This window comes from Thamnophis elegans, chromosome 4 (genome assembly GCF_009769535.1).
Source record: "Thamnophis elegans isolate rThaEle1 chromosome 4, rThaEle1.pri, whole genome shotgun sequence".
Lineage (NCBI taxonomy): Eukaryota > Metazoa > Chordata > Lepidosauria > Squamata > Colubridae > Thamnophis > Thamnophis elegans.
The window spans coordinates 13,527,162-13,553,853 of record NC_045544.1 but is presented as its reverse complement, the minus strand read 5'-3'; the positions used below and the strand labels follow the sequence as shown (position 1 = coordinate 13,553,853).

Sequence of the window (26,692 nt, the reverse complement as noted above, 5' to 3'; positions counted from 1 at the left end):
CCTGATAAGGGTAAACATCAGGGTCATTTTGCTAGATGGATTGACTATATTTTCATATACTGCTTTGCTCAATCGATTTAAGCTGTCTTTTTTTTTAAATACACAACTCAAGACATATTTTTGGATCAACTACTACAGGCAAAATTGATGTGATGATTGTCTCTTTTCAAAACTGTTCCTCATTGTTGCAAATAGCTATTCCCCTTCCCACTGATTGCCTTGAGTGACATTGAGTTTGTTAAGAGAACTCCTTTACGTTAAGATCGAATACAGGGAGGCCCAGTTGAACTTTCCAGAGATGACTGGGAAGCCCTGCGGGTCAGAGGAGTCAACGTTGGATCTACCAAGGAGGAAGGTGGAAATAATTTATACCAGCCTATTACAACACTGGATAAATCAAGTTCTTCTAACAAGATCTGTGCAACTCCCATGAAACACTTGTGATCCATTCGGCCATAATCTCCCCATACTATCACCTGCAAAGACAATAGGCAGAATTAGTGCTTGCTTGCTTAATTATTTAGACTTACAATGGGATTCCAATCAGAAATGACTCTGATTGACTTATGGTCCTTATTACAATATTAAAGTGCTATCTGGACCATAAATTAAAAACAACAATACACATTAATACAAATCATAATCATAATACACATTAATACAAATCATAAACTACCATATTTTTTTTATTCCATAAGATGACACACTAGTTTTTCTAGTCTGTGCGTCTTATGGAGTGAATATTGGTGATAGGCAGCAGCGGCGAACAGCAGCAGCAATCCCTGCCATCTGGAACAGCTGATCAGCGGTATTTTGGAAGGCCGATCCAACCGCCGATCAGCTGCTGGGAAGTTAAGCCTTAGCATTCCCCAGCGGAGGCAGCATACATGGAGGAGGCAAGCTGTTTGCAGCAAGGACACTAGCCAGATGAATACTGCATGGATGCTGGGAGGCAAGATATATATATATATATATATCTATTAGATTTTTACAACCCCCGGTATGCCCAAATATGGGAGGAAGATCACTACTTCCATTCTCTGTCCTTCGGCTCGTCACAAGAGACCATCCAGGCAGAAACCCAATATTTTTACTGTTGCCTTTTTGTTACATTTTGTTGTATTTGTGCTGATAAATAAATAAAGGGAGACTAGTATAGATCTATTTCAAGCTATTTAGCTCTCATCAGCTAACCATACCCTTACTGGGATTTGAACCTGGGCTATATTACATACTAGGCAGACATCTTAGCCATTAGGCCACAGGCTCTTATCCATTATCATATATGTATATATATATATGTTTTCCTCCTCTAAACCTTGGTGCTTTTTATAGTCAGGAGCATCTTATGGAGCGAAAAATACAGTAGATCACCTTCTGGGATAGTAACAACAAAGGACAACCTTCTCTTCAAAGCTATTCTGTGATTATATATTGTATTATATATTATATAAGCAGGAGGCAATAACTTACTGGGTTCAGAAGAAATCCTTTAAAAAAATTCACATTTCTTCCAGCCAAATCACTGTATCTCTTTTTCTTTGGCTAGCTTCCTATAACCGGAGATCTTTTTTCCCTTTCTTCTCTTTTTCCCCATAACTCAAATGGGTCTCACAAAGATTCATTAAGCTCTTTAAGACCATTTGTCATTGATAACACATTAACTATTGTACCATTTTTTTAAATCATGTCATCCACCTAAGAAAGGACAATATTCCAATAATTGTTTTGATATATATTTCTCTATAAAATAATAATACAATTCATTTATTTACAGTAGTAGCCAAAATTGTGGAAACTTTTTCGGAAAAGTGTACAGTATTTTTGAGGTTTGATGGCTAATAACACCACTTTTTGGGGAGTAGTACCATAAAATTATATATCAATGGAAAGATAATTTAATTGAGAATAACTTTAATGAAGGATTTTCTATTAGAATAGCAGTTATAAAGAAGAAAAGTGAAACACTTGGAAAAAATGAGATACACAAAAATGTCAGTTTATTACTTATTTGGGTAACCTTTAGCATGAATTACGGCCTTACAACATCTTCCCATGGAGTGAACCAAGTCTTTTAGTTCTGCAGCTGTTATAATGTGAAACCAAGATTGAATGATTGCTTCTATTAACTGGGTTTTATTGCTGGCTATATTTGGCTATAACTTTTCATAGAATACAGATAACGCAATGCAAACTTTCTTGATTAAATTATCTTTCCATTGATATATAATGTTATGGTATTGTATTGTATTGTATTGTATTGTATTATTTGTATGCCGCCCTTCTCCGGGAGGACTCAGGGTGGCGAACAATTCAAGGGGGAAAAAAGGGGGGAACATAAAAGACAAAATACAGATAATAAAAATAGACAACAGTCACACAACCATACATGTCGAGAGGGGAGGGAACTCATCATCCCCAGGCCTGCCGGCAAAGCCAGGTTTTGACAGCTTTTCGGAAGGCCTGGAGAGAGGTGAGGGTCCGAATCCCTGCGGGGAGTTCATTCCAGAGGGCCGGAGCTGCCACAGAGAAGGCCCTCCCCCGGGTAATAGCCAGGTGGCATTGGCTGGTAGATGGCACCCGAAGGAGGCCAACCCTGTGAGATCTAATGGGTCTGTGGGAGGTAATTGGCAGCAGGCGGTCTCTCAAGTACTCCCCACCCCAAAAGTGGTGTTATTAGTCATCAAACCTCAAAAATACACTTTTCCCAAAAGCTTCCACAATTTTGGCCACTACTGTATTTTATTTATACAATAAATTTATTAACCACCCATCTCCCACAGAGAGGGGCTCTCATATTTTCTGAGCTGAATTTAGATCTAACTAGTGTTCAGATTTCAGTTGGTATCATTGATAGTGATCATAGGCTGCACCAAGATAAAAGTATTTACTGACCTGAAGGACTTTACCATGTGAATTGTCATCGAAAACCAGCGTCTGTTGGTATAAGGGATCAAGGGTTTTCCTGGCAATCCTTGTTTTCTTCTTAGCTACACATGCCCCATTTTCAAGCAAGTACACTTTGACATATGGCGCTACAAAGGATAAATATGTCATGTTTTTACATCTTGTTAGTAACTTCCTTATTTTAAGGCGTTTGTACTTTTAATAAGAAATTAATTTAAATTACCAACATGATTACGAAAACAAAGGGGCAACTTGTAAGTTACAAAAAAATGTAATGAATCAAATATCTAGGATTCTCCTCTAGTCTTATGGCAGTATAAATCTGTCCTAACTCTGGGAAACTCAAATATATTTTTAGTCATTGGCATGGTCGCATGAATTATTCAGATTTACCAGGAAAATCTTTAGATGAGAGCATATACTGTAAATATTCTGTATACTTTAATCCTTAACATTTCTTCTGAAAATCAGAAAGAAAGGTTAATGTAAGGTACCAGTTACTGATTGTGGATGGATAGAGATAGATAGACAAACAGAAGACAGATAAATACATCTTCAATAGTGCCTGATCGTTGGAGACAGGTCAAATTCCTGCAATTTTCATAGCATGATTTTTCAGAAATGGTTTGCTTTCTTCCTAGGGCTGAGACACAGTGACTGGTCAAGGTCACTCGGTTCACTGACAAATGTGCGCACGACAAAAGCGCGCCGACAAAACCACGGCGAGTAAACTGCGATGTTGAAATCGCTCCCACAACAGCGCGCCGACAAAAGCGCGCCATCAACAAACAACACGAAAACAAGGTAATAACCCTAACCCTAACCCTAACCCTGAACCTAACTCTAACCCTAACCTTAACCTTTGTTGGTGCACTGTTGTGGGCGCGATTTCGACGTCGTGGTTTTCTCACCATGGTTTTGTCAGCGTGCTTTTGTCGTGTGCGCATTTGTTGGGTCACGAGGTCACTCAACTAGCCTGATGCCTTAACCACTACACCAAACTGGCTCTCATCTCTCTATCTCTTTATCATACAGACAAATAATCAATTATGGATCAAGAAAGAATGCCTAAGAGGTAGCAATCTTCTTGCCAGTATTTAGTGTTTCTTGTTTTAGCACAAAAAAACTGAGCTAGAAAATTATGCTTTTTCCAGTAGTCATGTCTGAAATAGTTTTCATTGTATCAGGGATTTTTTTCAGAGATTTGAGTTTCTTCTTGATAGGAAATGACAAGTTACTGACTTGTGCAAAAGATAAGAATGGCACTAAAGACTTTGGTTACATAGCTTCAGGCCATCCCTCACTTACTCTGTGCACTTCGTAATGATGCTGGAAATGTGTATTATGCGTAGTGTATTGCATTGGAAGATTTCTTAAGTTATGACAATCTTTTGTCATCTGTTCTATGAGGAAGTATACAGGGCAATCCTATATGTAGCTAAGCCCATAGAGTAGAACAAACTTTATTCTCATAATAAAAAAAAAAAACCATTGCAATTTAACTTCTTATCCACATCTGGCGACATCTATTGGATTTATAGCCAGTATGTTGTGTATGCATAGAGAAACCGATGAAAATTATAAAACAGATTTAATCATAAGTTGTTTTGCCTGCTGAAGGGGCAAATGTGAATAAAACATGTATTTTTATACAATCATATTTGTCCAACCCCAAATGGTTCATTAGTTAATAATGTTAAACAGTGCCATGCTTATTATTACCATGATCAAAATATTGTAACCATCTATCACATTGTATGATCTTGGTTATTCTCTTAGTGTTAGGAAAATCAAATAAAGCCCTCTCCCCTTACATGTTCTTTCATAACTTCTCTGATTATTCTTGCAGCAATAATTATAGGAGCTGTGATGTTTGGGTATTAGATCCATCATTCCAAGAATGGCCATGCATGGCACTTGCTCAAAAGGTTGACATGGCGGACACATTCTTGTGATTGAAGCCCCCACAGCACCCACACAAAGGTTGAGTGGGTCTTCAATTGTGCATTTGCTGCCACCATCTTGACTCTTTGGGCCCCATCTGACAGATGCCCTTGGATATTCTAAGCAGTGCTTGAGTGCTCCATCCATATTTTGGGGAATGATTCTTCGCAGCTATATGCACAGTCTGAAAAATGTGGACCCAGAGCACCCCTAAACTTTGGCTAGATAGAGCTTTTCTTACCTGGGGTAGATTTAGAGCCAGGCTTCTGTATTAGGCCTCGAGCTCTAATGACTTCCACTTCTAACTGTCCTTTCTTATCCACCATTCCAATCTGAATATCTCCTAAGACAGAGATAGAATTATCATATTAATCAAAGGAAGGAAGGAAGGAAGGGAGGGAGGGAGGGAGGGAGGGAGGGAGGGAGGGAGGAAGGAAGGAAGGAACAAGGGTGTGTTTCAGCTGGTTCACACCGGTATGCAAGAACCCATTCGTGAAATTTAGCATACCTTTTGGAACCTGTTCGTCCGGTGGCACAGTACCGGAATGCTCCCACTCGCCTGCCCCCCCTCACTTGCTCCCCCCCGCCCGTCCGGTCGCTGCTCGCTTGCTCGCCCTGCCCGTCTGCACCTTGCTTTCCCCGCCCGCCACTCACTGATTGGCTAGCTTACCAATTACCCCACCTCTGTAATGCCCACCCAGTCACAGGACCGCCAAGCCACTCCCACCCAGTCACATGACCACTGAGCTACTCCCACAAAACAGGCTACACCTACAGAATAAGTTCTAAAAAATTTTGAAACCCATCACTGGAAAGGAAGGAAGGGAGGGAGGGAGGGAAGGAGTTTTATAGTGTACCTTAAATTGTGCTACTTATTATTTTATTAAGCACTTCCATCCTAGCTTGCTAAATTTTCTGTCTTTTTTCCCCCAATTGGTTAAACTTACATTTTAGCTAACTGGCATGATTTCTCTTATGTAGTATGCAAATTAGACTAACATCAAAGGCATAAACAAAACTATAGATTTAAATTGCCTTTGTTGACTAGCAATAATAAAAATGGCAGCAGGAACCACTTCAGAGAACAAGCTCCAAGCTCTATGTCCTGCTAGATACTTTTTTTTAACTGTTCGGGCTCACTGGGCCTCAGCAGAGGATGCAACAACAGCTCAAGAGTTTTCCAATTAGAACAAGATTTATATACCTGGTATACAGGAGAAGCTTCCCAAAACATCTTTTTAAAAAGAATAAATGTTTCAAATTGATTTTCTGTGTTAGAATCTCTACAGAGCCTATTAAAAATTAAAAGCATAAATAGTGGAAATAATATGTCATTGGGAAAAATAAATTGTTTTCAACCTAAGTCATGCATGAACTGATTGTAGAATCGCATTGATTAAAACCCAGCAGGTGTATTGTATACAACTAAAAAATCAAATCATCATTTATAATACAACTGATTCAGAGGTGGGTTGCTCCCGATTTGGCCTGGATTGGGCGAACCAATAGTAGCAGCAGCAGGAGGCTCCGCCCACCCACCCACCCAGACACTTCTGCAAACCAGTAGTAAAAAAAATAGCAACTCATCACTGAACTGATTCAATGATAGCTCAAACATAGTTAGTACATCTCTAAATGAATAAGGAACATTAGACAGAAATAAATAAACTCTGCACTAAATAAAATTGCAATAACAGCTGAAGTTGGGGCCAGGTTGAATTGTACTCCTGCTCAGGAAACTTTAAGGCTGTTCTTTCTACTTCTGACTGTCATCAAGACAGAATTGTTGGCATCAAGTGAACAGTTTTCAAAGAGAAGATGGCCTACTGGCAGATCTTCAGAGAGAAGTTCACTCTCTACAAAGGAAGCCGTCTGGGAAGACTGGATTCACCCATGCTTGTAAATTTGTATCTTACATTAATATTGGCAGCCTCCTAGTATATTGCATATGTAATTCATTTACATATGTTCTGGGAATGATCATGGGACTGAGAAATTCCAAGAAAGGGAAGATTAAGATTAAGATTTAGTTTATTTGTATGCCGCCCTTCTCCGGGAGGGACTCAGGGCGGCGAACAACTCAAAAGGGGAAAAGGGGATACAAACACAATACACGTAATTAAAATACACAAGAGTCATACAGCCATAGAAGTCAAGAGGGGAGGGGAACTCATCAACCCCAGGCCTGCCGGCACAGCCAGGTTTTGACGGCTTTCCGGAAGGCCTGGAGAGAGGTGAGGGTCCGAATCTCCGCGGGGAGTTCATTCCAAAGGGCCGGAGCTGCTACAGAGAAGGCCCTCCCCCGGGTGGTAGCCAGATGGCATTGGCTGGTAGACGGAACCCGGAGGAGGCCGACCCTGTGCGATCTAACGGGTCTATGGGAGGTAATTGGCAGCAGGCGGTCTCTCAAGAGAAGCTAAGTGATTACAAATGGTTCAGAATCTAATTGTCTATACAGTAGAATTGAGCACTTCAATATAACTCTGAAAAGAGCATGCCTTGGAAACGGCTTCATTAACCTTGTTCCAAAGAATAAAGGAAGTGACCTGCTCAGTCTTCTATTACAGACCTCAGCATACAGGAGACAAGTGACAGAAGCCCTTGCCCCAAATCTTTGCCTCCTTAGCTGATGATTTTCCCAGGATGGACAACCGTCGGCTTACTTGAAGTTTCCCAACCTGGAGATTTTTCTGTCTTGTTTGCCCGGTGTTAGGGATGCAACCCTAGTCTTGGCTTGACAATGTATATAAGCCATGATTGTAACAAATGTATCTGTTACTTTAAATGTAAGAGAGAGGTAATTGGATGCTATTACTTTAAGCAGCCATATAAGGAAGTAGGAACTAGTACGGAGTTCTCCTTGATGCTCTTTGATGCTCCTGATGTTTCCTGAGTTTACTGGTTCTACGGTTGTTCCTGAGTGTTACTGTATGTGCTTAGTATTTGGAGAGAAGACCGTGTATTGCAGTGGTTCCCAAACTTGGCAACTTTAAGACTTGTGGACTTCAACTCCCAGAATTCTCCAGCCAGCAGAGCAGAGCTGGCTGGAGAATTCTGGGAGTTGAAGTCCACAAGTCTTAAAGTTGCCAAGTTTGGGAACCATTGGTGTATTGGATGGTGGCTAGTCTGTATAGTTAGTTATCTGTCTACATGGTGAATTGTGAGTTGAGCAACTGTAACTGCAACATATTTTAAATAGACTGTGTATATACTTCAAGACTACTTATAGTCTGTTTTGGGGACTATTTATCCTATTTTTGTTACGCAAGTAAAGCTATTCTTTGTTTTACCTTCGTTGACTGTGAGTGACTATTCAGCGGCTTATTCGTTCCTAACTTCTGCTGCGCAACTCTAGTCTCCTAACGGGGATAGACTTTTGACTATTCTCCAAAGGCCAGAGAAGGAATAACAGATGGAAACTCAACAAGGAGAGATTCAACCTAGAAATAAGGAGGAACTTTCTGACAGTGAGAACAATCAACCAATGGAACAGAAGTTGCCTCTGGAAGTTGTGGGAGCTTCATCACTGGAGGCTTTCAAGAAGAGACTGAACTGCCACCTGTCAGGGATGGTGTAGGGTCTCCTGCTTGAGCAGGGGGTGGTGGACTAGATGACCTATAAGATGACCCAGGTCTTTTGGTGAATGGTTAAAAGAATCCAAAGTGGTTCTGAAAAGCTCTTCTGTTCTGCTCAGCTCTCCTGCCTGTTTGCTAGCTCACATGAGAGCCAGTCACTTTAAATTCATGGCACTGTGGATCCAGAAATCTCATGAGTGGATGGAAGGCAAAGGATTCAGGGAAACACAGTAATTACAGCTTTTTCTTCCCTTGTAGTCCCTTGGCTTTCCTGAAAATTTGCCCCAGGGGTGAGCTGTAAATACAAAGGGGAACTACACTTTTGTTAGTAAGAATTCCCGCAGGTTCAAATGCCCTTTTAAGTAACAGAAGGACAAAACTGGATCCAAGCTAAGTTTTCTGGACATCAATGTTCACTTCCTTGAATGTTTTTTTCCTGAGTGTGATTAAATGTTTTCAACAACAATAAAACCATAATTAAATAGAAAATAAACCTCTGAGCTTTGTAGCACAAACTGGTACAGAGAAATGTTGCAAAAGTCACAGAAGGAACTCAACCCACCTGTTTTAACGAATACATTATTTTAATATTTCCTTTTATGCAATTAGTTCACGGACCAGGCTAAAATATTTAGGAATATCAACTTACTACTTTGTTCCCCTGAAAATAAGACCTCCCCAGATAATAATCAGCCATGAGGTGACCATGCTCACCGCCTCCTGCACTTCAAAAATAATAAGACCTCCCCGAAGAGAAGGCCAAGCACTTATTTCGGGGGTCAAAAGAAAATAAGACCCTGTCTTATTTTTAGGAAAACATGGTATATACCCACAGATACATACAATAGCAATAGCAGTTAGACTTATATACCACTTCATAGGGCTTTCAGCCCTCTCTAAGCGGTTTACAGAGTCAGCATATTGCCCCCAACAACAATCCGGGTCCTCATTTTACCCACCTCGGAAGGATGGAAGGCTGAGTCAACCCGGAGCCGGTGAGATTTGAACAGCAGAACTGCAGAACTGCAGTCAGCGGAAGTAGCCATGCAGTGCTGCATTTAACCACTGCGCCACCTCTTACATGCATTATACATACATACAGAATGGGTGAAAAATGGGACAAATTTTAATAGCTGCTTAATTAGACAAGGGCATGACAACCCTGCTCTCAAACAATACATTTTAAATCAGCTAATCTGTTTTACAGGTAAAAGAAATATACTCTTACCCATGGCAGGAGTTGCTAAAGTCTGTCGTCCCACTAGCTGAGCTGGTCCAAGCCCATCGAGAAAATCACTGAACTGACTATCAGCACCCAGTCGAACTCCAGGAAATATTAGACTGTAATAAAAACAGAGTAGAAGGACTAAAAAAATAATTCATATTATCTGGCTAATATTTTGGCATGACTCTTTTTTTTCAAATACACAGCTATAGATGAACCTATGGAATGTGGAACACATTGCCATATTCTTGAGCCTTACTCATTTACTTACTCTTACTTATTCATTTCTGAAATAGTCACATAAGATAGGACGATATTAGTTCTATGGAAACAGAACCCCATCATATAAATCAAGTTCAAATGAAAGCATCAGGTATTCTGAATTACAATTCCCACCATGTCCAGGCTCTGGATACGCTGAGTCTAGACAATTGTACAGACAATCAAGAAATATCCTCATTTTTTTTCCTCTAGAAGCTCTGCATATAGAATGTTCCCTTGGTCTAGAAACAGATGGGGGCAACCCAAGATTTTAGGCATGGTAAAAAAAATGGTGTGCACCCATTCAAGTCCCAACGAAACTAGGAAAAACCTTCCTTCAATTTCTTCTTCCTATCCATAATAACCAGGGGTGGGTTTTTCGCCCCGTTCCAACCGGTTCGGTTGGAACGAGGCCGGCGGCGTCCTCGCGCATGCGTGCGGCATCCTCGCGCACATGTGCAGTGCGCGTGTGCAGGCGCGCGGCGCATGCATGCATACTAGTGTCTGTGCAGCTGCTCCTGGAGGATCGCGCAGGCGCTGTATGCGTCCTGCGCATGCGTGGAAGGGCAGAATTCATCAAAACCGGGTAAGGAGCGGGCGCGGGGGCGCGGGCAGGCGCGGGGGCACGGGGGGGGCCCTTCGCCGTTCCCGGAAGTTACTTACTTCCGGGTTCGGCGACCAACCGGTTCGCAGGGACCGCTGCGAACCGGTTGAAATCCACCCCTGATAATAACAGTACATAAAAGAACCCCAAATTTGGTACCCTATCCTGACAACATTAGCTCAATAGTAGAGTTTGGAAACATATTTAGGATCAAGGGCCTTATTAAATATGTATGGGTTTGGATTAATACAGTCAACTGATTGAAGAACAATCTTATCTTATTTTCAGAGGTGACCAGATTATTTATTTAAGTATGCTTGTCACAATGTACATTTACCAAAGTGCAAAAAAAAAAGAAAAGAAGTAACATTCAGATTGAATAACAGATTCCATCTTGAGAATGAGTGTGAGGCAGCTGCTTTTCTGCATCATCGCAGTTCCAGTTTTGATAAATATCTGGCTTAAAAGGAAACTGAAGACCTCAGCAGAACATCCCAATATTTAAAATCAAATGATAGCATTTGAAATTACCTGATCTATCCCTGAAGCCTCTATTAAAAGCTATCACATATTAAAACAGCAATTTAGGCTAAAGTTTTCCCATGGGATCTTCCAACCCTAGGCAGCAAGTCTTGCCAGAGCATAACCAGGGATTTTTTTTTAATCTTTCAGCAGAACCACCCAAGAGAATCTCCAAAGTACTTTTTCTTCACTACTGAGCAACCACAATTCCCACTCAATTCATCTGCAATGAGACAGCAGGGTTTTTAGGTCAACCTTGTCCCAATTTATCTTCCTCTGCTGTCCTAGATAGGCACTATTGCTCTAAATTTGTATATCCTTCCTTTCACCCTTCTTTAAAAGATTGCCCCTCCTATCTGGTCGCCACAGTTGATTTGCCCCCTGTTGCAACACTATGGACACCCAAACCAGGGGTGAAATGCTACCAGTTTGGACCGGTTCGCCCGAACCAGTAGTAAAAAAATGCTACCGGTTCACCCAAACTAGTGGTAAAAAAAATGCTACCGGTTCGGGCAAACCAGTAGTTCCGAAGATCAGCTGTGCGACAATCAGCTGTGCCATTCGATTTATATTAGCTAGAAAGCAGGAAATCCTACTTTCAAGTGAATCTAAATCGCACAGCACAGCTGTCCCCCCCCCTTGTTGTTCTACTTACCTTTGCAGGCTCAGAAAAGGCTTTTTAATCCTTATTTTTCAGACTGCCCGGCAGTGCAAAGCGCACTTGCGCGTGTGAAGCAAGCCAGTAGCAAGGCAAACCAGTAGCAGACTTCAGAGCATTTCACCCCTGCCCTAAACCTTCCAACATTGTGATAAATCACCTGCTGGTCTGACACATGGGGTTTGGTTTATTGGTTGGTTTGGTTTGGTTTATTGGATTTATATGCCGCCCTTCTCCTAAGGACTCAGGGCAGCGTACAACATTAAAAAAAACACATATTACAAAAGTTAAAAAAAAATAGAATATCCCAAACAAACCCAATTAGGATTAACAATAACGTTTTTGAAAAAAAATTCGATTAAAATTAACAATGATCAATAATTTATTTTGTTTTGTTCAGGCCAGGCCGGCTTGCTGGAAAAGCCAACTTTTTAGGGCGCGTCGGAAGGACCGGAGGTCAGGGATTATACGAAGCTTTGGGGGCAGCTCATTCCAGAGGGAAGTCACTCCCACAGAGAAGGCTCTCCCCCTGGGGGTCGCTAGCTGACACTGTCTGGCCGACGGCACCCTGAGGAAGCCAACTCTGTGGGATCGCACTGGACAATGGGAGGCTACCGGTGGCAGTAGGTGGTCTCGCAGGTATCCTGGGCCTAAGCCATGGAGCGCTTTAAAGGTCATAATTAGTACCTTGAATCGCACCCAGAAGACAACCGACAACCAGTGCAAGCCGCCTAAAAGGGGTGTAACATGGGAGCACCATGATAACCCGCGCAGCCGCATTCTGGACCAGTTGAAGCCTCCGGGTGCTCTTCAAGGGCAGCCCCATGTAGAGAGCGTTTGGTTTTCAGAGGCTTCAACTCACTTTCCTTCTGAGCTGTAACTGTTGATACTACCATCAGTTGACTCCCGGCTGGGCTGCCGGACCATGCGACTTCTCATTTCTGCTGCCATTCCTGTCTCTGTGCTTCTTTGTATGGTGCTTTTCAGTTTCTTGTTGCCAGTCTCTGCAATAGACAGAAAAAAAACCAGAAAGTAGTAGAAATTGTAATAGGAACACTTATGGGGAATTTTTAAAAGGTTATAAAATTGTTGTCGTTATGTATGTTGTTCACTGTAGACTAAAATGAGAGAATATTGAACTAAACACATCTCTAAATAATAGGCAATAAAACTGCATTATCTTATTATTAGCAAGCATACTGTCTTGTAGATTACATATTTCAGTTCATTCGTTACTTTATCTACTCATTTATGACTATTTTGCTTCTAAAGAACTCATCATATTTTTTCAACATGCATCTCTTTTGATCTCTTTAATAGCATTTACCATCAATAGCTACAATCCTACATTCACTTACCTACTTAACTCAGGGACAGAAGACATAGGGAATTGCAACGGCTATTTTTTTTAAAAAGAAAGATACAATGCAATGATTCCTCATTCATTTGCTGCACATTTATGATTCAATGCTGGTTTTGAAACAGCCATGCTTATATGTTGTGAATTGTTCAGCAAGTTCACCCAATCTGATATTTTCCAGATATATTGGATTGTGGTGCCTATCTATCCACAAGTAGATCCCATGATGGGGGGTTGGGGGTTGGGAATGTAATGTCTACTTCTGAGCATGTCACGAAGAACAATATCAACCAAGGTGGTGCAAAATCCACCACTGACTTTATAATTTCATGAGACACTATTTTTCCTTCATGTGGCAGACCTTTATTATACCCTGGTTGCAGGCTGCCCAATAGGGTGATTTTTCTACAAAAACCCAGGCGCAAGACTTCCATTCATAATACCGATATGGGATGTTCATTCTGACAATCATTCTTTCAGATGTGTTAAGCTGAGAGGGACTATATTGTAAACCAGCCAACAATCTATCTACAATTCAACCCAATCCCCACATTCTGCCTGTTGACTGCATTGTGGTTATACTGGTTATTTTCTACCTCTGTAAAAATGCAGGGAAAAAAAATGTTCACATCTCTTTTGCCATGGTTGCTGCTATCTCAAGATGGAGGAAGGATTCCTTTGAAAGGGCTACTGTAAGATTTTTGTGAATTCTTACGAACAGCTGCATCAGGCCACTGGGAAGCAAATGCTGGGCATCGGACAGCATTTGGTGGTGGCTTATGGTCACTTGGAAATCATGCAGATGGCAAACACTTCCAAAATGCATGCATTTAAATAAATTCCATCAGGTTAAAAAGAGGTTCATAAATAATTGATAAACACAATTCATCACCCAATTATTTTGTTGACAGATATGTGAGAATTCGTTCAAGAAAACATTTGATAAAAGGTCTTCCCATCTGAGCATGTCATTAACAATGGAAATACACTATCCTGGATTCTCACACCCTTCCCTCTGTTGATTGGCATCTGTTGCCTTTTATGTGTGTTTTGTTTCAGCTGCAGAGGGGGATGCACAACTGTTTCATTTGACAACACCTGTATAAATAACTGCTAAACTTAAAAACACCAGCTTTTTCTACTAGTCATAACTTCAGAGGTCCACCTGCCCATTGCAATTCATAGCATTCTGTGCTTCTGTTGATCTGCTGTTAAGGATTTGAAAGTTAAGATACAGAGCAAACTGTTCGGATGCCACTATGAAAACACGGACATTATGTTTTACCACGTAAAAGACAGTATGCACTACTAAACATATCACTGTAAGAAACACAGACCTGGATAAATTAACATATTCTTGAAGATCTATTGTATATAAAGACAGTAAGTATGATGACACTTAAACCAAGTTTTGCCTCTGGTAACTCTAAAGCATGTCAGTATTTACACACACATCAAGTAATTTGAAATGTGAAAGAGGAATTAAAAAGTTAAAACCTCTTCGTCTACCGAGCGTAACTGATTTCTAGGAATCTCTAGTATATGAGTTATACAAAATGAACCATCTGCCAGAAATGTCTGATCATACATCTTTTAAACTGGAGAGTAAGTGACAGGCTTATGAGGGATGTGGAGAGAACCATCCTGCAATGATCAGATAAAGAAAATGTTTAGTTAATACTGGCTGATGTTCTAGAAAGTTTGAATAATTCAACCAATTTTTTTTAAATTCAAGTTTATAGGTCAGTGATGGCAAACCTTTTTGGCACAGAGTGCCGAAAAGGTTGTTTGGAAATGCTGTGTGTGCGTGCACACTCTCATCAGGGCCGCACTCCGGAAAAGCCAAACTTCCAGGTGCTGGGACACATGAATGCCCTACAATGAGCTAGCCGGCGTGCATGCACAGGCCAGTTTTCAGCACTGTTGCACGCACAAAGGGATTGTGCTCTGGAAAAGCCGAACTTCCAGGTTCTAGCACGCATGCGCCCCCAACAATCAGCTCACTGGCACGCATGCACACACTGGTTTTTGGCACTGCCATGCATGCAAAGGACAGCTGATTGTCGCGTGGGCATGCAGGCCAGAAACGCAGAAGACAAACAGGCAAGGCAGCAAGTGCTGGGCAACATGAATTGCATGCCACTTTGGGCACGTGTGCCATAGGTTTGCTATCACGGTTATAGGTACTTTATTCTGCCGCATACCTCCCTAAGACCAATAAGATCGCACAGGATGGGCCTTCTCCGGGTGCCTTCAGCTGGACAATGCCCGCTGGCGACGCCTCGGAGTAGGGCCTTCTCTGTTGCCGCTCCGGCCCTATGGAACGAGCTACCCCCCAGAGATCCGGACCTTACCCACTCTCGTGGCCTTCCGTAAAGCTATTAAAACCTGGCTTTTCCGGCAGGCCTGGGGCTGTTGACCTCTTGATTGAGGTCCAGCCCCCCCCTTTGATTGGGTGCATGTTGTGCTTCTTCTTAATCTTGTTGTATCTTATTGTTTTAATCCTTTTTTAATATTTTTCATTTCTGTAAGCTGCCCGGAGTCCTCCGGGATTGGGCGGCCTATAAATTCAATAAATGAAATGAATGAAATGAAATATCTTTGTTTTTTGGTGATTAGAAATAGCAATGCCCCTGGGAAATAGGCAATGTTTGATTGCTGGGATGCTTGTACACTTTTGTTTACACACCACATTGACTTCATAATAGCCAGGGTTCTCCCGTGGACTATGTTTCCATGGCTTTTTTTATTTTATTTTTTGAGGAAGAGATATGTAGCTCACACTTTGAAGCCTTTATATCTCAATTACTGGATATAAGATGAACATTTAAAACAGTATCCATTCTATTAGAACTTGTGGCACTATTCTACACATGTAATTTGAAAAGGTTCAACAAACAAATTGTACAGAAAAGTGTTGGAGTAAGAAAAATTAAACATTCCTATTTCATACAAATGATCCTAATACATGATTTTGAAACAAATCTTGAGGTAAAAGAGCTGCTTTGGGAAACAAACTGAACACTCTTGTCAATATGCCTAAGGTGTTGATTTATAAATATATTTTGGATACATAAATGATTATCGATACATAAAAAAGAAGTCAGAATTTTAAGACAGTATTGATGAAAACACAATTGAAATTCTCGGTGGGAAAAGACCAGTTGTAAAAGAAATGCAGTCATTAAGGCTATATTTTTCCCCCGCTGAAAACAGAAAAGACAAGCTTTACAACTCATTAATCTGATGATTTTGCATATAACTTTTAAAACTTCTAACTGAAGTAGAAGAGAGAAAACCGTTGCAGTATTTAATCCAGAGGTGTTAAGATGCAGAGGAATTAATGTCATAAAAGCATGCGTAAAGTCCATTAATCCATAAACCGTATCACTGCTCAAAAACCTTGGAAGCAGTCTTGTATACATGGTTATTTTCTATTGGTAACTGACAAAAGGACATATTAAATATACAATTGAAGAATTATTCTCTTAGTTGTCTTTAATGTAAATATAAAGAAAATTAAATCATGTTTAATGTTTATCCAGTATCCATCTATCATATTTAGAAATATAATCTTCAGCCTGCTATTCTTGTATCTGGGAAAAACTGAGCATTCTCTCATGAAAGATGTATTTGTCACAGCCTCTAAACCACTTTATATTTGAAAGGGGGAAAAAAATCTCTCCCCTCACCCACTTTCCCCTTCTAGTCTCTCTATTGGATTGTGAACTTTTAACTGTGAGTTAAAAGTAAAGAGGGACCAGTGAACTATACTGAAATTTGTATACTCTTACTTCATTATCTGTTTGAAAGATGCATTATAGCATAATTTCTCCTGAAATGACCTGCGCTCAGTCTCAGGAATGACTATCCTCATTCAGCATAATTGCTTCATGTCAAAAATAAGGTGGCAGTTCAAGCAAAAGTGCAACTATTATGTTACTATCCAAAGGGCATTATTTCCATTACTGGAAGAGCAATTTACAATAGGTAACACAGCAAAGGCATCCTTACAAAGAAACAGTAGACTTCTTCAGTGTTTCTTTCTTTAAGAATCAGACTGTTGAGATGATGATTTCTGAAACTTTTTTTTTGAAGATGCATCTCTGAAGAATTTACATTCATTTTATAAAAAGTCATCCATCTGCCGGTCAATGTCGACTGGCAACCACGCGGAGGAGAGCCTTCTCGGTGGCAGCTCCGACCCTATGGAACGATCTCCCCGTGGAGATTCATATCCTCACCACCCTCCAGACCTTCCGCACAGCCCTCAAAATCTGGCTATCCCGTCAGGCCTGGGGTTAAAGACCGTAACCCACCCGAATTGTATGAATGTTGTGCTTTTAATGATGTACTGTCTTAGGTGTTAATCTGTTTGTTTCCCCTCCCTTCGAGTTGTAAGCCGCCCTGAGTCCCCCCAGGGAAAAGGGTGGCATATAAATAAACTACTCATACTCATACTCATACTCATTCACTTTATCAGATCACAGCAATTTAAACAACAAACCATGAAAAGGAAAGTTTCATCTGCTACTATAATTTACTAATGACTACCATACTTCGATCATTTTTACGAACTTTCAATTATTTTACTAACTCAATGGCATCATTACTTTAAAATAGATTATTATACCTAGTTGTTTTAATATTAATTGTGAAGGGGATCTTGGAGTCCTTTTGGACAATCACTTAAATATGAGCCAGCAGTGTGCAGCAGCTGCCGAAAAAGCCAACACAGTCCTAGACTGCATTAACAGAGGAATAGAATCAAGATCATGTGAAGTGTTAATACCACTTTAAAATGTCTTGGTAAGGCCATACTTGGAATATTATCAATATCTTTTTTTACATTGTGGTGTCCAAAATGTTTTGTAAAAAAAAGATATTGAGACTCTAGGAAGTGTGCAGAGAAGAGCAACAAAGATGATTAGGGGACTGGAGGCTAAAACATATAAAGAACGGCTGCTGGAATTGGATGCATCTAGTTTAATGAAAAAAAGGACTAGGGATGACATGATAGCAGTGTTCAAATAAGAAGAGGGAGTCAAGCTATTCCCCAAAGCACCTGAGGGCAGGACAAGAAGCAATGGATGAAAACTAATCAAGGAGAGAAGCAACCTAGAACTAAGGAGAAATTTCCTGACAGAACAATATATCAGTGTAACAACTTGCCTCCAGAAGTTGTGAATGCTCCAACTCTGGAAGTTTTTAAGAAGAGACCGGGCAACCATTTGTCTGAAACGGTGTAGGGTTTCCTGCAGCAGAGGGTTGGACTAGAAGACCTCCAAGGTCCCTTCCAACTCTGTCATTCTATTCTACTCTGCTCTGCTCTACTCATACATTTGTTAGGAAACAGACTCATATAACATACATATCATACAAACATCTCTTAAGCATAAGCAAACTTAAATATTGCCTATTTTAGTACATTTTCAGTAGGAAATGTATCATAAACCTTAAAGAAACCTGAGTGGAGTAGGTTCTTAGGCGCCCTTTCTTACATAGATAGTTTTTATTTTCCATTTTCATTTTCTTACAGTCACACATATACTGTACAGAACTGGGGCCATATAACATTAAACAATAAACACAGTCATTCCTCTTGTCAATAATACCCCCCAAAATAGAAACCCAATGTACCTCTTCGACCCTCCATATACCCTTTCTTTCGCCCCCCTCCAACTTTCCGTCTTCCCACCATCATTCCCCTCTACCCTACTTCCACTCCCCCTCTACCACTCCTCTCTCCCAATACACTCCCTCCCTTCCTTCTAATCCTCCCTCCAATCTTCTCTCCCACCCTCTCTACCCCTCTTTCTTCTTTCCCTCTACACCTCCCTTCGGTGTATTTCTACTATCTATTAGTATATTCAGCTTGTCCCATTTTTACACTGGAATTAAAGAGCAACAGTATACAAGTGCAATCACGTTACTTTAGTATCTAGCACATACTATATATCCCCCTCCCCCCTCAGACCCCACCTCCCTTCCCCCCCCCGACTTCCCAGAGCCCGTACACGGTGTAGCTTTTGAACAAACACAGTCTTTCTTAAATCTGCACATACTCTCACATTCACACAGATATAATCTGCCGTTGGTTTCTGTTTTCAGTGTCCGTTTGCTCCTCTAAGAAGCAAAAAAGATCAGGACATGAACAGGACAACCTTATAGCTTACTCAATCACACATTATTGGCTTTTTTTGGAAAGTAGTATACCAGAGCTAAGAACCTAATCATGTGGCGTGTCCTAACCTCTTAGCAAGGGCACCCATTTCTTACATCCTGAGCATTTCATGACTGAAATGATGATGACTGCAGAGGTCATCTTCATTTTATTCAAGAAGATGCCCATTTGTGGAAGAATCATAAAAAGATGAAACCGAAGAGGAAAGATTTATTGGGCAGCATCTTTAAAGAAACTCACCCCCTGCAGCAATCAACAGAAAGAATAAGAGCACAACCCAGGAAAAGAGTTTTTAAAATATTGCTCCAGATGCCCATCTTCCGGACCCAAGGGAGTGATCATGATGTTGCCAATTCTCCAGTGCTGCTCTTGCTTTTAGAATCCCAACTCTTCTTTTGACTGACAGGCAGAGAGCAGTTGCTGGTAGCTGTTATATAAAAAGTTGAACAAATGAAGCAATTCAAGGAAGAACACCACAAGTCACCTAAAGTGAAGCATTAAACATGGATTCAGATCTCCTGCATTGTAATGAAAAGGGCTCTGAATCCTTAACAAATAAGCTCTCTGTATCCCTGATTGCTGCAGCTCAGAACTGAAGTACTTTAACTTATGAGCAAAATTGAATCCATACTAAGGAGTTATTAATATGCTTGAGCCTTAGTTCAGATCAAGTTCTTTCCATGAAGTACATCTGTATTGTTCCCTAATGTTTTCTCGTAAATAAGCCCTATATAAGTCATATAAGTAGCTCCTTGAATGTAAAAGGGTTACATTTAATGATACCCAGGTAATTGAATATAAAAATTATATACAAATGTCTTTTAGTTATCATATATAGAATACATAGAATTTAAAAATACAGAATAGAGTCGGTAATAGCTGCATTATAGTTCCAAAGCTTTTGCATAAAATGCACATATATTGCTCACACATCACACTTCTTCAGTGCAGATTTCTTCATCAGTTTATGAGCTAGACTGTAGGACAAAGGAAACTGATATAAACACTTCCATGAGAGCAGTCACTTTATATAAGAAAAAAGTACTCCATTAAGTAATCTGTAGGAGGCTATTAGTGAAGTGAAATGAGTAGAGAAATCAGAATAATGTGAACATCCATAACCATGAATACACCTGTTCATTTTTCCCAGATTATATTATAGCAATTTATATATTCATGAAATGTTCATTTGTCTTGAAACAAAAAAAAAATCAGCAATGGTTAGTAACACTGTAAACTGTATTCACAATTCCAACACACTATTGTTATTAGTACAGCTATTTAAAATATGAACCGGTCAAGAGAAGTGTGGCACTGTTCAGAATTGCCAGCAGAAGCCTCATGTGCAGTGAATGGCTTTGTCATTCAGTAGTAATGGCACTCAAAGAAGCTGCCTCACAAATTCTTATTTAATACAATATTCCTTAATTTGTTGGATGTGGCAAATCAGCTCCCCGCTTTCCTGAAGATGAAAGGAACCATAATAATTCCACTATACTAAAATTGTGTTTGGCAGTCAGCACGTCAATTTAAGAAAAGAATATAAATCTAAGGATTAACTCCAGGAAGGGGGAAGGGAAGGGAGGAAAAACCCTCTGAATAGACTGAACTATATTGACTACACAAAAAAATGTACCCCGTCATACATTTATCACTCTGTTGAAACAGGAGTTATTTTATTCCATTCATAGAATATATTAAATGTTGTCTCTTTATAGAAAATAAAGAACAAAACAAATTATTGTGAGAGTAAAAGTAATGCCAGTTTCCAAGCTGAGCCAAAACATCATTGTTAATTATTTTCTAACAAATATATAAATGATCCAACACTGCTTATCCCAGCAGTCTTTGCTACTGTTTAAAGAACCTGAAATGTGCATCAATATCAATTAAAAATACACGACTGGTGAATATTTTAGGTAAACGATGAATCCTTAAAGTAACCCAATCTATTTTCAATAGCCCATATTTTTACGCCTAACATAATCTCCATCACAATAAGTTTTATTACAATAGAATATAAGGTTAAAGATCCATAACTTGAGACCAACCATATCTTTTAAAATACATATGTTTATACAGACAAGAATGGCAGGATGTCTTCCTTCTTTGTGTAACACTTTAATAGAGAGTGAATGTAGGAAATCAATGCAATGGAGAGGCTCTCATTTCAGATACAGGTCTGAGGCATTTTTATTTGGAAGTAAAACCCACTGAAATAAATTAGATAATACACTTAATGTCTGATGGTCCCATTCTTCTAAGAAGTAAAACACAATTTGTGAGAGACACAAAGTACCCCGAAGTTCTGGGATGCCTGTTTGGTAAATAGAAAAGCGCATTTTAATCATAGCTCTATTTAGAAGAACCAAAACGAGTATCGTTAATTTTGCATACTATTTCTGATATGACCATTCAACAGAAATCCAGATATCAGAAGAGATTGTTTTAATGCTGCCACATTAACTGGGATCGAAATACAGTTTTAAGAGGTAGTGACCATTTCTTTAAAAAAACTCTTGCACAGGCAAATATTTCACATAGCATGACTTTGAATATTATTAACTCCAGATACTTCCAGTAAAATAGATTGAACAATACTGAACACGTATGCATTTTTATCTGAAGATTTATTTGAAAACCAAGCACATATAAACTACCCCGGGTTATTTAAGCAGCTCAATTCCATTTATCTTATCAGTGCTAATGAAGTGGGGAAAGGGTAATTACTTTATCAATTTTTTTAAAAAGGCAGGATAAAGAAAGATAATCCAATCAGAAATATTTCACATACCTGTAGACTGTGATTATCTTGCCGATGAAATCACCTTCTATTAATGTGTCTAAACCCTATTTTTAAATCAAGAATTTCCTTTTCCTTTTCTTTCTTAAGCATCAGTTAAGGAGATCTACACTTATCAGAATGAGGAACAGGATTCATAGATTTGAAGAGAGCTGTGAACCTTAAAGCATTCTTCCATCCCTCTATAGTACCCCTGTTCTTTCTTTAGGCTACAGAGATGAAGCTTTTATGGTTTCTAAAGTACCTCAAGAGAAAAAAATATATATTTAAAAGCATGTTACATAGCATCATGCTCTGTTCTGATTAGTTTGCTTGACTGAGCTTCTCCAGGGTCTCCACACACACACTCCCTGAAGAGTGTGTGTGTGTGTGTGTGTGTGTGTGTGTGTACAATATTTATTATTTTATTATGTTCAAATGAATACGCTCATTTTTAAAAATAAATATTATTACATTGTGGGTGCTCTAAGTACCTTTCAGGTAAAATGTACACCACAATGGGCAAAACGAAATTCTTCAGTACTTATTTTACAATATTTTATAGTTGACACTAGTGGCTTTATCATAGGCCCACAAAAGAAAAATAGCTTCTTCTCAGAAACCTCTTATGAGGTTTCTGCTACATTAATCTCACTCACCTGTTTGGCTAAGCTGGGATGTGCTTCTGCTTCTGCGAGATACCATGGCAACCACTTTGGCACTAAGGCTTGATCTTCTCTTCTTCCCACCTGTTCCGACTGTCCCAACTGCGGTATCTGATTGACTCCCATCATTCTGTTCCAACTTATATACTTCTCCACTCACGCTTGTGCTCTTTGTGATGATTCTCCCTGAAGTGCCCATCCTTCCGCCTTGCATTTTAGAAGTAAACGTACTATATTTTCAAAGTAAAAACATAAATGTACATTTAAACTATGAGTTTAAAACACACTAGTGTTTTATACACACACACACACACAGACACACACACATGTTTAACTTCTGCTGCTCAAGTCTTGATAAGAATACTTTTAAACTTCTTTGATACTTTCAAATGCCATTTCTTAAAAGTAATGCCCCCTTCCCTAATCAGCTAATTAAAGCAATCTCTCAGTTTCCAGGTCCATTTTTAAAATTTAATTATGGTTTTATACCCCATCTGAGTTTTCCTAATGAGAAATAACTTTCCAAGTGAAAGGTTTAAAATATTACGCTATATTATAATTATGATCTTTCATTACTTCCATTAAATATAATGGGACATAGAGTTGGGGAACAAACAAACTTGCCATTAATTGAGATCGCTCGTTTGAAACAAAATTCTAAGGTAATATAATGTGCAATCTAAATAAAGTTCTCTGATAAAGTTATATTGGGGAAATAAAATGATACATTTCCAAGCTCCTTCATTTGACTGGGATATGAACCTGAAAAAAATGATAAGTCACAAAAGTGTTATTTAAATAACAAAATTAGTATACAAACATTGGAAGAAAAGAGTTAAATCTTATTCCACTATGTGAAATCAAGGACATTTTCTTGAGAATATTTTGTTTTATCCTATATGCATAAATCTGAAATCCCTAAGGAACTGTTCCACATTATCCAAAATAAACTTTTTAACTACGTGAAATAAGGGCAGCAAATTTTGACATGACATTTATAATTATTAATATACTAAATATAATTGTACCTTATTATACAATTCTTTACATGCATATTCGGTATTAGAGTCGATTAAATTAATGGAACTTCCACCTGAGGGTTGAACTACAGAAAGGTAAAAGTGTAAAAAATACCTGAGAAAAAATATTTTTTCAACTTAAAATGCCATATATATGTATGTATGTATGTATGTATGTATGTATGTATGTATGTTGTATTTGTGCTGATAAATAAATAAAGGCACAAATAGAACAAAATGTAATCTATCTATCATCTATCTATCTATCTATCTATCTATCTATCTATCTATCTATCTATCTATCTATCTATCTCAGAGATATGATATTTATAAAACGCAAGTAATAATGAACAGCAATGTTCTCAAAGATAGAAGACTACAATTTGTCAGCAGAATGTAGCCATTTTATATCCCATTAAACAACCTGTTGGATCAATCTTTCAAAGACCTTACCAAAATAGAGAAACAGAACAACCATGGTTGGGCAAAAATTAGGGGGAGTGGGAGCAACTTCTAACTTCATGCCCACTTCAACATTAATATTGTTTGAGGGAAGTTGGTAGCGAGAATCAGAAATCACAATCATGTGACTGTGGCTGACCACAGCAGAACTGCAATGGCCACAAGTTTGCAAATACAACTAGTCTGAAGTTAACTTGAAATTTCAATTCCACAAGAGAAATGGGTCTCTTGTTTGCATTCTTTTAACGCATTTGAGGTATCCTCAAAAATTCTTCTCCTAGCATGGAGTATTTTGCCTACCATATTTTTCGGGCTATAAGACGCACCATGATTTTGAAGTGGTAAATTTAAAAAATAAAGTTTTTGCACTCTGCAGGCTTCCCAAACCCTCTGCAAGCCTCATTTCTTTTTGCAAAAAAAAAAAGGGGGGGGCATGCAGAGCTTTGGGAGACTGGTAGAGTGCTCCTGGGGGCTGTGGAGGGCAAAAACGAGCAAAAAATGGGCCATTTTTTGCAAAAAAATGGCATACAGAGGCTTTGGGAGGTTTGTAGAGTGCTCCTGGGGGCTGGGGGGAGGGCAAAAACAAGAAAAAATGGCCCTTCCCAGCCCCCAGGAGCACTTTGCAAGCCTCCCAAACCCTCTGCATGTCCATTTTTGCAAAGGGGGCAGGATTTCAGTAGGCCAAAAATGCTGTATTCAGTGTATAAGACGCACCCAGATTTTCACCCTCTTTTTTGGGGGAAAAGGGTGCGTTTTACATTCCGAAAAATATGGTAATTGTAAGTTACAAACAAATGGATAGGAGATCTTTAGTAGGAAGGAGATTGATTTACATAGGACAGTTGTAGCCAAGTGCTTAATTCTTTTTTGAAATAAATTGATGTTGTTGTTTTTTCTGGATCTAATTCTTTTTTTTTTTTCCTGTTAGTTTTTTCCCTTTGGAAAAAACATCCTGCAGACAAACTCTCTTGCTTATTATCAAACAGTCAGTGGATTATTTCATGTGTTGCATATGCACACATGTTGTGAATCTTTAACTTGGGTAAAGAAGGGATTTATTATACAGAAACAGAAACATTACTGGCAATGAAGAAGGAAAGGATGAAAATAAGATTCTTTTGTTTTAAACAAGATAATAAAGGACTATTGTTTGAGCAATTCAGATATGATCTTTTTTATTTTGCCATTGAATTTTAGCAATTATTTTGGTCAGGCGTGGATTTTTCTATCCCACCTACCCTACTTTATATAAGAATTTCATATTCAACACAGAACCCCCAAAGACGAAAAATGTAGATTGGTTTTATAATAGCAGCCACAACATTATCATCACTACCATCACCACTAAACAAGAAAAAAAGTCCGTTCTCTTTCTGAGCCTCAAAGGCAGGACACAAATCTCATACATGATAAATCTATTTTTTTGCTGTGAAAGAAATTAATTACATTAGCTATGCTTATTATTAAGCCACTATTGTTTTTTATTTTTCTATTCTTAAATGCTTTGTAATGAGATCAAAGACATGAGATCCATTCCTTTGAACATTTGGTATCAGTGGAGTTGCACGGCTACAGTTCTTTTCATTTAAAAATAGGTAATTATGAAGAGATCATCTTAGTATTTATTCCTAACCATAATCACCTCTTATCAGAATAAAACTAGATAAGTAAGGAATAACATGAACTAAATCCTCAGCTCTGGGGAAATGAAGAAGTTCTTATTCATTACATGCATTTGTTCTTGAAATAAATAGTGAAGCTCTTTGTTATACTGCTATGGTTTTGAAGGTGTTGCAATTATTAATGACACAAGGATTAGGATGTATGATAGACATCCCAGTCTTTAGCTTGGTGCCTTAATTATTACACAAAACTATACAGTACAGATTTCCATCACAATATTAGAAATAATAACAGCAGAAAATCCTAGGGGCATGTCATTATAATTGTTGTCAAACATTCTGATAATTACATGTCCCTTAGTACAATAGTTCTGAGATAAGCAGTTTACTAAAATTTATACTAGATCGTGAGATGCCTTGGAAAACTATATTTCCCAGCATCCTTGTTGCACATGTCCTCTCAGGTCTTTGCCATCATGACCATCAACTATCAGCGCTTCATCGCTACACTTAAATTCTAAGGGAAGGAAAGATTACACAAGCTTCCAGTGATTATAAATTAATATCAAAGCTAAACTTGGGAAAGTGGTTTTTTTCCCCCCTGATAATTGAGAGATATCTTGATTTGACTGAGCCTATTTGAATCAAGTTAAAGTTTTACTACACTGCAAACTACAGAAAACCCTGTGGTAATCCTGTATGGCTACTGGACAGTGCCCCCCCCCCCCCCAATAATGGAGCAATCCTAATAGCCTGCTTAGCTTGCAGGACAATTAACCTTTGAAAACGGAAGGTTTCCAAAAAATATTTCACAGGAATATCTCAAAAAGAAGGAAGTCCTTGAGGCATTTATAAACTTAAATTAGCTTTCTATTTTAGGATTAAGTAAAGGATTGCTGAAT

At 39.0% G+C, this 26,692-nt stretch overlaps 1 protein-coding gene across 1 annotated transcript in view; it reads right to left on the bottom strand.

Moving 5' to 3' along the window:
- Positions 1 to 257: 257 nt before the first annotated feature.
- Positions 258 to 26,692, bottom strand: part of RIMS1 (regulating synaptic membrane exocytosis 1) — a 331,198-nt gene continuing 304,763 nt past the window's right edge. Inside the window, 6 exon segments of the mRNA XM_032216767.1 lie at positions 258 to 476; positions 2,896 to 3,035; positions 5,093 to 5,194; positions 9,655 to 9,767; positions 12,559 to 12,700; positions 22,682 to 22,917. Coding sequence (XP_032072658.1) covers positions 258 to 476; positions 2,896 to 3,035; positions 5,093 to 5,194; positions 9,655 to 9,767; positions 12,559 to 12,700; positions 22,682 to 22,917 — 952 coding nt within the window.